This window comes from Impatiens glandulifera, chromosome 5 (assembly GCF_907164915.1).
Source record: "Impatiens glandulifera chromosome 5, dImpGla2.1, whole genome shotgun sequence".
Classification (NCBI taxonomy): Eukaryota; Viridiplantae; Streptophyta; class Magnoliopsida; order Ericales; family Balsaminaceae; genus Impatiens; species Impatiens glandulifera.
The window spans coordinates 41,798,461-41,818,442 of NC_061866.1; the positions used below are offsets into that span (position 1 = coordinate 41,798,461).

Consider the following 19,982-nt stretch of genomic DNA (forward strand, 5'->3'; position numbering starts at 1 on the left):
ACTATGTTAATTTAACCTATCTTCATATTGTAAGATAGGTAGTTAGTATGACTCTCAAACTCATAATCTCTCCTTAAATTTAAAGCATATTCGAGGTGAGAATCAAATTCATAAATTATGATTTCTTAGCACTAACTCTTACCTATTACTTTTTGTTACTTGTATTATCTTTGTTTGATTCTATCTATACAAGGGGTGAGTTGATTCTATCTAAATTAAGGGTGAATCTATGCGGTATGCCATAATATTTTATTTATATCTTATACTGTATTAAAAAATTTGGTATACTACAAATATTTTGGTATACCGAAATCTGTGTAGGATACAAGTAACATATTTGTCGTATCGAATATTAATAGTATACCATGATTTCGATATGGTATCGATACTATATCGTTATACCAAAAAAATACATTTATTTAAAAAAAATCAGTATACACTTGTGTTTCAGATTCATAAAATAAAATATCTAAGGATGACATATATATATATTGAATAATATTATAGTATAATTATATTTTAATTTGGTTTTTAAAAATTATGTTTGTATAATTGAATTAACTTAAAATTTATTTGGAGAATAAAATAAATTTGTCAAGGTTAAAGTGATAGAATAAATAACTTGAAAGTTGAGTCTCAAATATGTTCAAAGAAAAAATTAAATTTACTGAGATTGGTTGTTTAAATAAAAGTAAAATTTCAATTATTTATAATTACATTAGTAATTTATTACTTGTAAATATTATTTTGGTATACACTAATATACCAAAATTTTGAAAAGTATCGATACTATACTTATTAGATACCATACTTATCAGGTATACTAATTTCAAATCCCTATTCTAAACCATTATTAATTTCTTATTAGCTCAATTAAGAAAAACAATAAGTAGATCATGCACCAAGATTTTATAAAAAAACAAATATTTTTATAAATACTTAATAACTCCTAAAATTTGTAATAAATGATAATTTAAATTATAAAAATTATAAATTAAATTAAAAAAATTATTGTAATTATTATATATCAAAGATCGATGTGATTAATGAACTTTTATATATATATATATATATATATATATATATATATATATATATATATATATATATATATATATATATATATATATAGGGTTATTTTCCTACGTTGTTGTGTCAACACATAATTAATAAAATTTTAAAGGATAAATATATGTAGTAAATTTCAATTTAAGATAAAATTTAAGTGTAGGTTAGTTACATTATAATTTTTTTTGAAAAAAGACTTAACGTTATTTCATTAAAAATTTCTAAAAAGGAAAAAAATCACGGGTTTTACGAGATCATTCTAGACAGGCCTAGAACGATTTTGAGTTTGTAACAATTTCTGAATAAATTCTAAAAAGCTAAAAAAGTAAACATATTATCTCATTATAATGCATTCAATACTAGTGATTTCTGTAAAAGGTAGATTCCAATTTCTGCATATATTTCAATTCTGTTTCGTGCTTGAAATTCTCCTCCATGTTCTCGCGAGGGCGCCACAAATCAGAGACGATTTCTCTCCATAGCTCTTCAACGCTTTTGCGGGTTCTGCCATAAACTCTCGCATTTTGTTCCTATCATATGTTGTAGACCACTGCTCCAAAGCCACATTTGAATATGTTTGTTGCTAATTTGTTTCCTTTGGATTTGAGTGCTATCTCCTTGAGTTCTTTCCATTCTTTCAGGAAATTGATCAGCTCCAGACTCTTTGCAAAACGATCCCAAAGCTCCATAGCGATACTATAACTTCTAAACAGGTGATCAGTGGTTTCCTCATTTCCGTTCCATAGTAGACAATTCACGTTTGGGATGCTAATTATATACTTACTGATGCGATCTCGAGTGTTGAATCTTTCCTAGAAGGCGAGCCATAGGATGAACTGGTGTCATGGAATGATCTTAGTTGACCATATAAGAGGAGATCCTCAAATAAGTCTTCTTAAAAATTCTAAAACCAAAATACTCAAAAACAAAATATGAAAACTGTGAGTAATACTAAATAAATATAAAGTTTGTAAATATTTGCATGGTTCTTCACCCAACTAAGGTAACGATGATCGAAAGCGTGAGTTTGAGATTATAGAAGAAAAAATAATTGTAATATTGTGAAATGTAATCAAACACATAAAACTAACAAAAATCTATTAATAATTTGAAATCTTCATACCTGATACATAATAGCAATGATAACCAAATGGAAAAGGAAAACGAATAATCATAAATTTTACCGGTTTAGTAATATAGTCAAGATTCACGGATGTGAATCGAATGAGTTCGTTGCAAAAAAAACTCTTAATCATTGTCATATATTCTCACTCCCTTATAAATTATGATTTAGTACAAACCTTAGATGGGAAGAAAACAACCTCTTTGTATTATATAATTTTAAATCTGCGGACCAATAATAATCTATTTTAGTTCGAGCTATTTTATAAACAAACTAGAGAGGAAGACCAAACAATTAAAAATGAATAGAATTGATAGAAAATTCCTTCAATAATCAATTTCTCAATTTTGTAACAAAAATTTATCCTAAATAAAAATTTATATAACTTAGACACTAAATCATATTTAACCAAATAGTTATAAAAAGTATTATAATAAAGAACAATATGATGCTTAGATTTTAAATCAATGTTAATCAAATGTTTTTAAAAGCATCATAAATCAAAAGCAATACCATGCTTAGACCTATAAAAGGGTGAAGCTAGGATTTAAAATTTAACAGGGCTAAACTTTTTTCATAAAATATACTTGAGATAGATTAATAATAATATCAAGCAAAAAAACAAAATATGTTTATTAGAAATTTCTCTATGAAAAATACACCAATTCCATTTAGCGACGGAAAAATTATCAACGAGGATATTTTTTCGTCATTATTGTTATTTACATACCATATATTTTAGAGCCCGGTAGGCTTGTACATAGATCCGTCTTTGGACTCATTAAATCATTTTTAATCAAATATATATTTTTAAAGTATCTTAAGTCAATGATCATATCATAAAAAATATTAGAGTTATGATTTTTAAAATTAAAATATTAGACGATATCTTATTTTAGAAAAATAGAAGAAAAAAAACAAAGTAATAAAATGTAACTACTGAATTTTATTTAAGAAAATACAAACTATAGTAGTTTCAACAAAAATTTCTTAAAATATCAATCTAAATTACTTTTAGACAAAAAAAAATTGTAAAAAAAAAGTAATTACATGAACATCCAACTAAATTAATTTCTTAATTAACTTTAAAATTGAGTACATTGAAAAATATCATAAAAGTATTAGAATTTAAAAATATCCAAATGTGGCCTTAGTCAAATATTTGTTTAAAAAATATCACAAAAGTATTAAAAATTCATTTTCTAACCTTTCAGGATTATGTGAAAATGGATTGGAAAATAATTTTGAAAATTGAAAATTGGAACCAAACACGCCTTAGGACCTAAGTCCTAGGGCTTGGGTCCGTTTTACCGATCTGGGACCGAATGGGCTCGGTCTAGACTGAGGGTGGTCTGGATTGGAGCTCAGGATACTTGGTCAGAGGACTTGAGGGTTCAGCCCTAGGATTCGGAATGTTCGGTCCTGAACTAAGATTGTTCGGTCCTAGGTTTGAGAGTCTCGGTCCCATATCTAGATTTCTCGGTCGTGGGACCTAGAAGTCTCGGTCCCAGGCCAGAACTCTCAGTCCTAGGTGAGAATCCTTGATCGGATTTCTCGTTCTTTTCTCAAGAACACCGGTCCTAGGGCTTAGTCCTAACTCAAGAACACCCGTCCTCGGTCATATAGGACTCGGTCCAAGACGACCGAGTGTTCTTCATTTGGTATGAAGATTACAGGTTTGTATCTTTTAATACAGATCATGAAAACATGATCCGTAAGTATCTAACAAGTCATATCGATGTAGGGATCATAGTCCCTAATCTTAAACTCGATCAATTGAGTTCTAAAATAATCGATTTCTCAACCCGATATCTAGGGCAAGATTTCGGAACTTTTTATTTAGGACATCTTATGGCCTAATTCTTGTTCCAACAACTTTCAAAGGAGGTTCATAGTCGAACATAACCAAAACAAGAACACTAATCAAACTCTGTAAAAACTTTTAAAAATGAAATTCAAACTTTTATTTCAAAAATTTCAGTTCGATCAAACATGATCAGGATGTATGTAATATGATTTGAAAATTATTCTAACATGTTCACAAACATGTTAGGAAACTATTTGAATCAAAATTCAATCATAAAAGCTCAAGATCATGAAATTCAAATTAAATTTAGTTTTTTTATTGAAGTTGAATTGATGAAATCTCATTTGACAGAAAGCTTAGAAATCATCTTGAGATTGATTTCAACTAAAGAAAGCACAAAATTGAGCCCTAAATAAAATCAACCCGATCGAACTTGGAAAAATCCAATTTTGAATCCTAACTTGAATTATAGGAGGTCTGAAAGCTTACTACTGATTAGAGAACACTCCAATGATCTTAAGGAAGCTTTCCCAAGCCCTAGATTGAAGTCGAGATCGCCGGAAAATTTTATTCAAAAAGACAGTCGCCGGAGTTCTCAAGAATTCTTTAAGTAGGCAATGATTTGTGGTTTCTAGTCCATGGATTGGAAGAAGAACACCTAGGAATTATTTATTCCTGAGCTTGGTCGGTTTTATAGTCGAATTCATCTTCGATTTTGCTTATGAAATCCTTCTTCTTCTTTTTTATTTATCCTCGGCAGCCTAGTTCTAGAGTAGGTTTTGACTTCTGATCCTATGAGAATGGAAGAAAAGGGAGAGACGTGCATGTTGGTGAAAGAATGAAGGAATAAGGTTGAGTAAAAGTGGAGATAGGGCTTCTGGAAGATTGTCGGCGTCGGGCGCGTTCATCTTGCCTTGCAAAGAAGATGAATAAAACGACGTTATTTTGTTTAAATAAAATGCGTTGTTGCGTTCCGTTGGCATTCCATTGGTCATTGGAGTGTCTAGGTTAACGGGGTTAGCGTCTCGTTAGCTAATCTCATGTTGACCCGGGCGCGTGCTTCCTTGGTTACAACCAAATGCGTGACTTCTTCCTCATCCAGCGTTGATTCAATGATGGATACGAATCCCGCTGCAGCCAACTTCCTTATTTTCGGCCACACTGGATAATTAGTTTTTTATTTTTAACGTAAAGGTTATTTGAAATCAAATTGTTAACCATGTATTGTGCTTTTCTTCACGATATTAATACACAAAATTATTTTTAACAACATTATAAAAATAATGTTTATTAATTTTTTTTTTAGTATTTTGAGGTATTTATTTAATTGTTTTAAACCATAAATTATACTTAATATTATTTAAAATAATAATTAAATTATTTTAACCTATTTTTAGGTTTAGTTGGGCTAAAATAAATATAATATTTTAATCTCAAATTATTTATGATTTTTATTTAATTTTTCTAATTAGGATTTAACTATCACACTAACTAATCCTAATTTAATTTTAACTTCTCCTTTATATTATTTTGAATTAAAAAAATTCAAAATATTATTTAAATTATTTAATATTATTATAAATTGGGGTATGTCAAATTTTCATGTTTACCGTTATATATTAATATTTTTAGTACTTTACCAAATTAAAAATAGTTTAAAATAAATAAATGATGTATTTCTAGATAAAAGGATTTTTTTTCTTAACATTAAATGATATTAGTACTGTTAAAGCGTCTCAATTCATATCAACACAATATTTTGAATGAAATTCCAAAAATACATCATTATTGTAAAGAATTATTTGTTTGGGGTTGTAGTTCTAGAATGGAACCCTAGCTATATTTAGGTATGTTTTAAGTTCTACATTGATGACAATAGGATACACATACTATTTAGAAATACATTATTTGTTTATATGTTTTTGTAACCCCGGAAAATTTCTTCTGTAGCTTAGCGTGGCAATACAAGGGATCTAGGGTGTCTTGAGATTCGATACGTTTTAACATGGGTTTGCGTGTCAGACATATTTTTAAAATATTTTGTTTTTAAAGATTTTGATAGTACTTGGCTGCTTTTAAATTAAATATATTTAAAATAATTAATTTTATTCAAATTTTAATAATTTAGTGATTTGTTATAATCAAATGACAATTTGATTGAAATCCAGTTTAAGTTAATCAAACATAATTAATTTAATAAAAGATTATTTATTTGAAAACTGAGTCGCCAAATGATTTTAGAATAATAAGTAAAATGTACGTGTATAAACGTACTTTATAATGGAGTTTCCATAAGGGTTCGTTATTTGGTTACGCTCTGGAAATAACTTTCGCGCTATGTCCTCTACGCCAGTTGAAAAGAGTTTTATTTTTTTAAAGTGGCTATTGAAATATTTATTTATAACATTTATTTACTTTAATTAGTATTTTCGGGGTTCTGCGATTGCGTTATATAAGATTGAGTACAAGACCTCTTGGGATTATTTGAAAATGGATTGAGGTTCCAAATTACAAAAATAATTTTGAATTTTGAAAAGTTAAACCAAATAGGCCTTAGAATCGGAGTTCTAGGTTTTGGGTCCATTTTTACCGGTCTGTGATCGGATGTGGTCTAGATCAGAACTCGGGATACTTGGTTAGAGGACTGGAGGGTTTGACCATGGGATTAGGGAGGCTCGGTTCTGAAATCAAATTGTTCAGTCCTATGTCTGGGAGTCTTGGTCCCAAATTTAGATTTCTCGGTCGTGGGACCTGGGAGTCTCAGTTCCACGTCAGATCTCTCGGTCTCTTGGTCGGATTTTTTATCCTTTATCAAAAACATCAGTCCTAGGAATCGGTCCTAACTCAAGAACACCGTCATTGGTCTCGGTCCTAGGTCAATTTTCTTGGTCATTGGTCTCAATAAGGACCGAGCATACTCGTTCATACATCTTATTCCTCGGTCCTATTGGACTCGGTCCAAGAGGACCGAGTGTTCTTCATTTGGTTTGAAAATTGAATATTTGTATCCTTTGATATAGATCATAAAAACATGATCCGTAAGTTTCTAACAACTCATATGGATGTAGGGATCGTAATCCATAATCCTAAACCCGATCAATCGAGCTCTATGATGATAGATTTCTCAACCTAACTTTTAAGGAAAGATTTGAGAACTTTTGATTTAGTCCATCTCATGGCCTAACACTTGTTCCAACAACTTTCAAATGAGGTTTATAATGTATATATTAGACATAATTTATATAACTCTAAATATAATATCATTTATAAAATTTTGTTTCATTATTCTAGTTTATTACAATGAATTAATTTATTTAATCTAATAGATTCAAAACTAGAGGTTTCAGGATGACCCAGGCCACTATGCCACAAGGATGACGACAAAGAAAGAAAAACAAAAGACGACACCTTACTCCTAGTTGTGACCGGATATAGATCCCCTAACTGTCACATCTCATTAGGCGTGTCCCCATCTGAAAATTCTTAACTGAAAACCCAAAGGATCAAACTCAACAGACACATAATTATCCGTAATGAATTTATGAACATAAACTAGATTTTTAACAATAGTAGGAGCTTGGAGAATAATATTCAAGGTAAGTTTAGGATTCAAAAAAGAAATAGTGGTATACCCATTACCTGAAACTGGAATCATATTACCATCACCTACAAGAATATTATATTTAATGCTTGAATTGAAATAAGACGAGTGAGAAATGTCATGTGAGAAGTCGCACTAATATCCATGTACCATGTCGGATCAGGAGACGTAATACCAAGGGTATACATGGTCACTTCAATGTCCGTTGTAGTTAGTGGAGACTGAGCCATGAATGCTTGCAGACGCAGGCCAAGGAGACTTGACTGTTGTTGTGGCGTCGATGGACGAGCCCTTTGGTTCAGTGATTCCTCATTTTCTCATTATGTCTATTGTTTGAAGAAATCATTGTATGGTTTGTGACGTCGGTGCCGAACCAGAGGCCACCCGCTTTACCAAGCCATATTCCTCTAAAATCAACATGTATCGTGCTTGGTAGAATTGAGGTAAAGGATCACTATGTCGGAGTAATATCGTCGCCCCGTTGTACGCCTCCTCTAGGACCGTGACCAACTACAATACAAGGCGGTCTTTCGAGACCGGGCTACCGACGTCGTGCAACTGATCGACCAAGACTTTGAGACGTTGACAATAAGTTGAGACCTTGGGAAAATCCACCATGATGGTGGTGGAAAACTATTACTCGAGGGAAACCGCACGAGAATGGCGGTTATCTTGAAAAATCTCACGTAGCCGTGTCTAGGCTTGCTCACCTGTAGAGTCCGGTTCCAAGATCTTATGAAGGAGATCTTGTGAGGTTGTGGTATAGATCCACTAAAGGACAGTGGCATCAAGAGTTAGCCACATATATTTTTCTTCATCCGTCGTTAGCGGCGGTAGAACAAGGACTGGCGGGATGATGTGATGAATGACCCGATGAGAACGGGCGTGGATCTTGAACAACCCCACCCATGTCGTGTATTGAACGTTTTCCAACTTAAGAAAATAGAGACGTGATTCTCAATTTTGGAAACGACAAGGGCTAGGTGAAATCCTTGTTTGTTACTCTTCATCGGAAATGAAAAATGATTGAAGAGATGATGAACATAAGATGAAATATTAGGATACGATGTAAAAAATTGATTGAAGAGAAGATAGTAGAAAATGGACCGTTAACCTAGGGCGCGACGGAAAAGTGAAGAGAAAAAAAACTAGGCTCATATTAGAATAAAGAAAGAAAATTATATTGAATGATATTATATTTAGAGTTACATGAGTTATGTCTAATATATAAACATTACATTAGACTTATAAAGAAATTAATATAATATAATATTAATATTATCATAATTTATCCTATTGTGATAACATCTCATAAATATATTATAAGACTAAAAAAAAAAATATTATTTGAGAACTCATCAATATAATAAAATCATCTATTTTATTTCATAAAACATATGTTTACCATGATTCAAAATCCCATATCATTGTCCTTCATATGTATTCAGTATCAAAAATAATAATGGGACTTCTCACTGTGTTTGTGCCACCTATCATGACAAAAAAGCTGAAACCACTTTCAATGGATTCATTATTCCCTCAACAATCAATGTAAATGACTGAGTTTGTCCGACAATAGTGAAAGAAAGTCTGCTCGGAAACACTCTATTGTGAATGTAAGTAGATCTTAACGATCCCACATTGGTAACTCTTCTACTCAAGGAGACATTAAATGAGTATTTGGCTGATCAATTGGGATGGAAAACGTAGGTATGTTAAGATTTAAAGAAGTTTTTTTTTCCAACAATATTTGGGACACTAACACACCACAAACATAGACTGATCACTCAAAATACAAATTCTCAAAAAAAAAAAAAAAAAAAACATTATTCAAGAACTCTTCAATGTAAAAAAATCACATATGTTATATAATTTATTTTTTTTCTTCATATTTCCTTTATTTTTATTTCATAAAACATATGTTTACCATGATTCACAATCTCATATCATTGTAAATAAGAACCAAAAATAATAATGGGACTTCTCACTTCGTTTGTGCTACTCATCCATGACAAAGAAGCCGAAACCGCTGTCACACGATCCATTATTCCCTCAACAATCAATGTAAATGACTTAATTTCTCCAACGTTAGTGAAAGAAAGTGTGCTCGGTACAACTCGTATTGTGAATGTAGGCGGAGTAAGAATCTTGGCGATGTATGTAGATCTTAATGATCCTACATTGGTAACTCTCCTATTAACGGAGACATTAAAAGGAGTATTTGACGGAACGATGGGAAAGGAAAATGAAGGCATGTTAAGATTTAAAGAAGTTTTACTCCCATAATGAGTGCAAGCTATTTTGTCACCCGTAATAAGGCTCAACTGTTTGTTGGTGTAGTTTTGCCCACACAAGAACTGCACATAGTCAGCTAGATTTGCATCATACACAAGGCCAGGATTTATGGCACCTACAGGGTTTATTAGGCCTGCTCCATAACCAAATTCTGCTTCCGGATTTGTCTTTACACTCATCTCGGAGGCTGTAAATGAATTGATTAGGTTCAAATGAGAAACAATTTAATAAAGCTTCTAAAAAGATTAAACATGTTTATTGTAATTAAATGAGTTAGGAAATGTCATTATACCGGTGGTTATAAGTGCAGATTTTATAGCAGCCGGAGACCAAGATGGATGGAAGGATTTCACATAAGCGGCTGCAGCAGCAGCATGCGGGCATGCCATTGACGTGCCCGATATAATGTTATATGACAACCTTCTTGTATCTAAAATCGATGTTGAAGGAGATACAGTAGGTAACCATGCTGCCAAGATTCTAACACCAGGCGCAGATAAGTCTGGCTACAAAATCATTGAAAACTTTGGTTTAATTTCTTTGAATTACATCAACTATAATTATATAGTTCTTGATGATATTTTTATATAAATAAATCATAACTTAATTGAGTTTTAGAAAAACTATTTTCAAGATTAATATGACCATCCTTAACAATATGAAAATACAAGAGGAGAATATCTATAGAACCTTAAGAATTTGAGGTGTTACAGGATTTGGTCCCCTTGATGAGAAGGATGCAATATATGGTGCAGATAGATCAATTATTTCATGACTTTTCAATATTCTTGCAATTGAATTCCTGTTTTAAAAAAAAGAAGGAAATTATAATATATTTTTAGAACAACTTATGAAGTAATACCATAAATACCTGCCTTGAGTTTTGGAAATATCTCATGAATATGCTCGATTCTTTCTCGTTAAAAACGGTTGTCGGGAGGGCAAATGTCTTTTTATCTTCGAAAAAATCGTAGCGTGGGTCTATTATCACCATACCAATTGCACCAGCGAAAAGAGCTGCGTCCCCTCTATTTTGTTCAGCACAAATGACAATCTTACCACTTACAAATCTAGCATCTAGTGAGTTAGTCTCTTGGCAAAATCTGCACATTATGAGTTCTAATCAGTAAATTAATTACTCAAATAATTTGTTTCTTAATAAGACAATTATATAAAATAACCATTGAAAATAAAGATAAACCATTTCTTTCACAATGTTCACCTAAACACAAAAGATCAATCACAGATTTAAAATTAATATAAATAAAACCCTATAGAACTCGATTGAGATTTTTTAGAAACTAGTATTTATCAACATCATAATAATTTTTTTAAATTATTAAATAATTTTGTTTCATTCGGTATGAAATAGTTAATTGAATTATAAAATCAAACCTTTTTACAGAAAAAGTGATTTTTTTTTTATAAATTGTTATATCAAGTTAAAAAATGTTTTTTCATCAATTATTTATGGTTAAAGAAATGACTGAGAGATAATAATGTAGTATACTCTTTCCCTGAAAAAATAACAAATTTTCTCTCTCTTCACCTTTTATTCATTTTTCAGACAATGATGTGGTGATACCTGATTCCCAACAATTAATAATGTAAATTTACTTAAAAAACATATATTTTTTCAAAAACAGTACATATTGTTATGTTTTTCATTTGGAGAATCAATTAATGATATCGAAACTACATATATTATTGTAAAAATTGTAAACTAAAATTCATGGAAAACAAGAAATTATCTTGTGCAAATGTCCAGTAGAAGGTGATAATAACCAATTAAGTAAACATTTTTAGAAGATGAATTAAAATAAGCATACATGATAACTAAGCAAATACTACCTTGATGTATTAGGAGAAAACCCCTCTCTAATATTTGGCACATCACCAGCATACACCAAAGTGGAGAAATTAGTCTGATCAAACGCATTCATTGAAGATCCCTGCATTCGAGAGATGAATGAATGAATATAAAAATAAATAAAAAATCTTGTATCCATGTTATGCCTATGTAAACAATAAGAAATGATAATGAAATACTATACCAACAAACTCTCCATATTACCCAACTTCAAATAGTTCACGATCTTTCGATCAGTTGAGCTTGCTGCCACAGTAAGATCCCATGGAGAAACATTCCTGACAGTTCTATGTCGAGGACCATTGTTTCCGGAAGAACATATTGTCATAATTCCTTTTCTCATTGCTTGAAAAGTCCCAATAGATATTGAATTCTGCATATAGTTTTCAATAATAATTGATCCTAAAGAAATTGATATTATGTCAACCCCATCACTGATAGCATCCTCAAATGCGTGAATGGTGTCGATGTCATCAGCACCTTCGACCCAAAGTACTTTATACACCGCAATCCTCGAAGAAGGGACTCCTCCTCGTGCTGTACCTTCTCCTAAACCATAAAAGTTTGCCGAACTAACAAGATTTCCGACAATGATTGAAGCTATATGAGTTCCATGACCAAGAGTATCTCTTGGAGACTTAATATCATCTTGGGAGAAAATACCATCTCTTTTGTAGTACCTTCCTCCAATTATTTTACTGCATTGAGATATAAATAAGATCATGTACTATGAAAATTGAACTATTGATCCAAATATCTTTAATATGTTAAAATGTTATAATATTTGAATATATTAGAAATAATTCAAATAAAACAAGTCCTTACTTGTTACATTTGAAATTCCGTAGCCCATGACACGATCCCTTCCATTTGCTCGGTGGCGATCTCATTCCAACATCACTAAAGCTATCTAGTTCTGGCCAAATTCCAGAATCTATTACTCCAACAATGATGTTGCTCTCAACTTCTTTCTGTCTTTTAATCGTTCGAGGAAATTTCAAGAAATCCCATGATTTTGTAGTGTGCATATGATTTTTTCTATTTGGAAACACTGACACAACTTCTTCCATTGCTGATAATTCAGTTATATTCATGTAAATGAACGTAACATGATTTAATTAGTTATAGATTTTGGTAATAATTTCAAATCTAATTAATGTTCTTACAGGAAAGCAGGTGAACCTCATCGGTCGTTAATAGAGCGACAAAACCATTGAATATACTTTTGTAACTGTGAATAACTGATGCAGAAGAGTTGCTACAGAAGGAAAATAAACAAACATCTAAATAAGTAAAATCTAAACATCTCAGTCATAAAAGTGATCTAACAAAACAAGAATATATAAATAAATAAATAAAAAAATTAAAAATAATATTACATGTGAAGAGCTTTTTCTAGAAAGCTTGAATGCAAGATAGGTGTAGGGATGTCTGAGGTCGGATTCAAGTCTCCCATGTACACTATATATTCCTGTATTTTTATATAAACTATTTCAGTTTTGTATTAAAAAATTCACTACAAACAATGCCTAATCAAAATATAGATTAAGATTTAATATTAAAAGTTGAATAACGAGTGTGTACCTGTCTATCTTGCCCGTTTACATGGGTGAAAGTAAGAAACATAACATAAAATGTACATAGTTGAAGAAAACTTAAAACATCTAAATATGTTCTTGTTTGCATCATATCTTATGTGATTTCCTTGCCTTACTAAGTTGTAAGATTCGTTCTTATTGGGAGACCCTTTATATATCCTAAAAACTATGGAAATACTAATAACTATTTATTTTCATATATATATTCAAATTAACCACATCTCTCGACCTGACAATCCGGACACTTTAAAAATTAAGTATCATTTGAACTTATATTGTTTAAATGTCTCGCGTTCAATTAATTGGTATTGAATTTAAAATATGAAGTCTTATTATATTAGCCTAGTTGGTTAAAAAGTGTTACTTGTTTTTGTTAGGTTGTAAGTTTGAAATATGATTATTTTATTTTTAATGTATAGATTAAGTTTACGAGCGGGTCAACCCACAATCCGACCTAAGTATTCATTTACTTTCACAGATATATCCAAATTAACCACAACTCTCGATCTAGCAATCCAATCACTTTAAAAATTAAGCATCATTATATATATATATTAGAAATTTTCAATTAATGGCTCTTTTCTAATTATTTTATGTATTTTATTTTTGGTTTTTAACTTAGATATACACGTTAATAAAATGGAAACTTTTCAAAATTGAACTATTGAAGTTTTTAATTAGTGCTTGATGCAATTAATATAATTCAAATGTAATTCAAATGAGATTACTATCACTTTTCTAATATTGGTAATATCTTCTACAATTACAAAGTTATTTTAAAAAAATTATTAATGTAATCTTTAATGTATTTTTGGTTAGGATTTTATTTATGTAATCTTCCATGTGTATAGGTAATATCTTTGTTTATTTATGTAATCTTTAATTATTTTGGTTCGATATTAAGTTTAATTGATATTTATATTCTCTGATTTTGTTGTGATCATTTCTCGAGTCAATGTTCGTCCCCTTCTTAACGCATAAGAAGAAATAATCGAATCCGTTGTTATTTTTATTTTTTCAATAAAGATTAATATAATTGTTTTTTCACATAGAGACTTTTTTACATGTATTCTCAAATGATTTGTATGGTTTCTTACCATTTTGGCGAACAAGATTTTTATTCTGCATTACTTAATAACACTAACACTTGATTAAAGATAATTTTAACTGTCGGTTTCGTATATTTAGTAGAGATCTTTTGGACACTATTTTAATGGCTGGTTCAACTTGCTCTACTTTAATATTCATTGTTTAAGAATTTAAATGAGTTTTTCTTTGGAGTGACACTCAACAAATTGCCTAAACGTTGAAATTTTTTATTTTGTAAATTCTTAGTATAATTTAATAGCTATATCGATCATCATGCATTGTTATTTTTTATTTTATAGATGTTATTTTATATTATTATTTATTAATTAATATATTTTTTTAGATGCTACTCCTAATTGAACTTATTGAGAATAATTTTTTATAAAAATATATTCATATTCAATAATTTAATTTTTATTTTAATTAAAAAACTAAACTATTAAAAAAATATCTCTTACTTTATTTAAAAAATATTATTTTGGAATTAATATTTTCTCTTCTATAACTATATATTTATTTTCTTATAATAACTTAATACTTTTTATTATATATATATATAAACTAATATCAATTAAAATATATTTATACAAAATTATAAATATAAAAAAAATGATATTAAGTGATCTAATAATGAAAAAATTTCTAGTAAATGGAAAATTTCAGAAACTACAAAATTTATGTGATAGAATAATATTTTTTATGTGTGATAGGGTAATGTTAAGCGAGTTTATTACAAAATATTATAAGAGGTTCGAATCTTGGCAATTACAAATTTTGAGAAATTATAAGATGCATATTGGATAAATACAGAAATTTATATGTGGGGAATAATAGCATATATGTGACATTTAGAATGTCTTTTTCGGTTTATGCACAATATTTGAAATGAGGGTAGGAAGTTGAAAATGAATATAAATTAGGGATAATATATATTTTGCTTTTTAAATATAAAATTTATTTTTTTTGAAATATCTCTCCTACACTAATTTGTTTGATAAAACTCTTTGCACATTCTATTTTGTTTAAAAAGAGTTAGTGTATAGAAATATTTCAAACAAAATATAATAAAAGAGATTTAAATTGAATACCGACAAATTATATATGTTTTTTAAAAGTGTTTATGCCAATGTTCATATTTTATTTAGGCAATGTTAATAAAATGATAAGTCATGTTTGCTTATATTTAATTATGTTAATTTGTTATCCTATTTAAAGATATTATTTTTTTATTTTTTATTTGAATTCAATTTTAGGTTATAATATATAATACTTATTAATTTAAAGTATCAATTTTTTTTGACATAGTTTAAATTATTAACTTTAAATAATTTCGTATGATTTTATTTTAATTTTTAAAATATTTTCAATAGTCAAGAAATTATCAAGTTAGCTAATATACTAGAAAGAGTATATACTAATAAATAGAAAAACAAATATGAAAATCAAAATCTTGTGTGTAATTAATTTTTTTAATATTATTTGATGATTTATACATCAAGAAAGTATATGAAATGTTGAATATATAAAGAATCAATTTTTAATTCGTGCTGAGTTTCCATGTATCTAATCCTTAAGTCTCTTGTGAAGGGTGTAATTTTGACTCATTAATAATTGAGCTTAACTATTTATAATATCTTTTTGTAGTTACTATAATTTCATTATATATTTCAATATTTAAATTTTAAATAATTTAATTAGAATAATTCAGAACATAATTATATATTATTAAAAGTAAAATATGATGTCTAAATTTTGAAACATTTATTATTTTATTTTAATATTAAATTAATCATATAATTATTTAAATCCAATGGGTCATTCCCTATGCTGATTAAAACCTGACGCTATTCAATATATTTTTACTACTAGGCCTAGGGTTAGGGTAGGATTTAGAAAAATAAAAAAGAATATATCACATAAAAAAAGAAATTTGTGACGTATTTTTAATAAAAAAAATTATAACATTTTAAATGATATTAGTTATTTTTATATAAATTCAAACAAATAAATATATAAAGAAAAATTTTAAACAAAATTAAATATATAAAGTCCAACTTCAAATAAAAATAAATGCAGAATGAACAATGTAAAACAAGATGATCATGATGAAGACATATTATCCATTTAATAAATTAGTATAGTCACTTTGTGAAAAATTAATCAAGTAAATTACCAAACATTGATACATTATATAATAATTTTTAAAAAATTATTTTGAAATTAATAATCAAGATCACATATTTAAAAATATATTTAATAACTATTCTATTAAATTAACAAATATTATATGGTAAAAAATGATAATAAAATAGATAAACAAATCACATATATAATTGAATAATTATAGTACATAAATAAATATTTTATCCCATTTTGAATAAATTTATAATATTAATTTATAATATTCTAATTAACCATTTAAAATTAACATACAAAAATAAATAAAAAATAAAAAAGAGAAAACATAATAGCAAAATGGACATTAAAAAATCTTACATCAAAATTTATATTTGTTCTATCGGACAGTTAATGTCAAAATTTAAAATTGATAAATATTTATTTTACCTCATTTTGAATGTATTTATCATTTTCTCGTCTCGAATCTCTTAATTGATCTTTTCAAATTATACATATTTCTCAATTTTTAATACAAATTAACGAGTTAATAACATTTTAAATGGTATTAGTTATTTTTGATGTAAATTCAAACAAATAAATAAAAACTTAAAAATTTCAAACAAAAATAAATATATATAAAGTCCAATTTCAAATAAAAATAAATGTATAATGAACTATGTAAAACGAGCATGTAGAAGACATATTATCCATTTATTAAATTAGTAGTCACCTTTGCGATTGCAAGAATTAATCAAATAAATTACCAAACATTGATACGTTATATAATAATTTTAAAAATATCTTTTCGATTTAAAATTAGTAATCAAGATCACATGTTTAAAAAAAATATTTAATAACTATCCAATTAAATTAAAAATATTACATGGTAAAAACTGATAATAAAATAGAAAAACAAATTACAAAATCGAATAATTATAGTACATAAATAAATATTTTATCATATTTTGAATGAATTTATAATATTCTAATTAACCATTCAAAATTAACCTGCAAAGTGATAAAAAAAAAAAACATTATAGCAAAATGGACATTAAAAGTAGTCACATTAAATTTATATTTGTTCTATAGGAGAAGTTAAAATATCAAAATTAAAAATTGGTGAACATTTATTTTCCCTCATTTTGAATGTGTTTATCATTTTTTTTCAAATCTCTTAATTGATCTTTTCAAATTATACACACCTCTCAAATTAATAGTAAAATAGTTATAAAATGACATATTAAAATATATATACTTAAAATTTTAGATTTTTTTTTTAAAGGCAACGTAGCGTAATATAATATAAGCCATAAAAAGGCAAAGGAGTTACATGAGTTCAAAGGAAATCAGAGTAAAAAAACAAACTGAATGAGGAACAAAAAAAATATAGATAAAAGATGAGAATTGAGAATTAAAGTATAATGAAATCAGTGGTTATGGTGACTTTCTCGTAAGCGGTGTTCTAGTTTTTACAGATTAACCAATTCTTCTTGCTTGTAGGATTACGTCTCCACGTTCAAATGAAGGAGTTGTCATCGGTGACAATATTGTTCCAGACTGTATCCACACAGTTGCGGACACCTGAGAAGGATCTAGCGTTTCTCTCCATCCAAATGTGATAAACAATGTTGGCGAAAAAATACTTGAAGGTATTAGAGCTGAATTCGTTGCCCTTGGTCTTTATGATGGCGAGGTCCTTGATGTTAGTCCATTTGTTTGGGAAGATGAGGAGGCTCATTGATGCGGAGAATCTACGCCAAAGCAAGGAGGCAAAAGGGCAGTTCCCAAGGAGGTGTTAAATGGACTCCTTATTTCCCAAGCAAAGAAAGCAATTAGGATCCGGGATGCTCATGTACTTCTTTATCCGATCACGGGCATTGAGTCTCTCACGAAAGGCGATCCATAAAATGAATTGGTGTCTAGGGATCACTTTGGTAGACCACACTAAGTGGGACCATGGGACAACGTTCCCATGATCACAACACAAACCCATGCAGACCCTGAGTTGAACCTACCATTGTTCTCGACACTTCAAACATGAGAATCCTCATTATTATTCAGATGATAGGATGAAAGTGCTTCAAGGATTCTCGCACCTTCTGGAATAGTCCTCAGAAGGCTGTTCTAATCGCCGATTTTGACTTTTTGAACTGTGGCCAATTGAAATTCTCACCTGATTTGAGTGATGCAGAATACACTGTTATGAAGGATTGGTCTGTTTTCGAACCAGGGGTCATTCAAGAACAGAGTGTCATTACCATTTCCAATTTGAATGTTGATCATCTTGCTCGCGCTGTCTTTAAGTTTCAAAAAAAAATTTAAGGGACCACGCCATATCCATTCCGAAAATTTAAGAACTTTATCCTACATATCTTATTCTTCAAAGATTTCATTATTAACGACATTCAAATCACTATTATTTTATTCTCAAATTCCGCATTTCCCTAAATACACCATGTTTCATTATATCTTATCCTTCAAAGACTCTATTATCGCGTTCAAACCACTATATTCTTTCATTTTCAAATTTGCTCCACCATTCCATCACTCTGAAATTCACATATTTTATCAATATATTTTCTTTCAAGAAATTCATCTATTAACGCATTCGAACCATCATTCTTTCATTCTCAAATTTGCACCACCATTCCATCACTCTGAAATTCACATATTTTATCAATATATTTTCTTTCAAGAAATTCATTTATTAACGCGTTCGAACCATCATTCTTTCATTCTCAAATCCTACCCACCATGGCATCATTCCCTCAATCCCTTTAATTCAAATCTGCGAGCGAAAAAAATCAGACGGCATTAATGCTTTTCTTACTGGTGGCCCATATTAGGATTTAATAAATAAAAAATGAATATATCTAATATAAAGGAATTTGTGCATATTTTCAATACAAACTTACAAACTAACGAGTTTAACATTTTAAATGGTATTAATTATTATTTTTATGTAAATTCAAATAAATAAATATGTATGAAGAGAAATTTCAAACAAAAATAAATATATAAAGTTCAATTTCAAAGAAAAATAAATGTATAATGAACAATGTAAAACAAGATGATGTATGAAGACATATTATTCATTTATTAAATTAGCCTAGTCACCTTGTGAGGGCAAAAATTAATTAAATAAATTATCAAATATTAATACGTTATATAATAATTTAAAAAATATATTTTCGATTTAAAATTAATAATCAAGATCACATGTTTCGAATTTATTTTTAATAACAATTAAATTAAATTATATTATATGATAAAATTTGATAATAAAATAGAAAAGCAAATCACATAATTGAATAATTATAGCATTATTCATAGTATATAAATAAATATTTTATTTCATTATGGATGAATTTATAATATTAATTTTCTAATATTCTAATTAACCTACAAAAATA

The 19,982-nt window shown here is 28.7% G+C and overlaps 1 protein-coding gene across 1 annotated transcript; it reads right to left on the minus strand.

The window, feature by feature from the left end:
* Positions 1–1,554: 1,554 nt before the first annotated feature.
* LOC124939378 (cucumisin-like) lies at positions 1,555–13,220 on the minus strand. The gene is made up of 12 exons (XM_047479858.1): positions 13,144–13,220; positions 12,931–13,022; positions 12,590–12,836; positions 11,949–12,462; positions 11,746–11,846; positions 10,766–10,997; positions 10,187–10,400; positions 9,588–10,081; positions 8,200–8,309; positions 7,750–7,890; positions 1,853–1,904; positions 1,555–1,764 (listed from the first exon to the last, which is right to left on the minus strand). Exons 1-12 carry the CDS (start codon positions 13,218–13,220, stop codon positions 1,555–1,557), a joined length of 2,484 nt encoding a protein of 827 aa, XP_047335814.1.
* Positions 13,221–19,982: the final 6,762 nt, after the last annotated feature.

Coding starts and splice junctions, on each gene's coding strand:
- LOC124939378 (XM_047479858.1), bottom strand. CDS start 13,220: ATGGGAGACTTGAATCCGACCTCAGACATCCCTACACCTATCTTGCAT. Junction 12,463..12,589: donor CGGAATTTCAAATGTAACAA/GTAAGGACTTGT, acceptor ATCTCAATGCAG/TAAAATAATTGGAGGAAGGT. Junction 8,310..9,587: donor GGATGAGTAGCACAAACGAA/GTGAGAAGTCCC, acceptor CGGACTCTACAG/GTGAGCAAGCCTAGACACGG.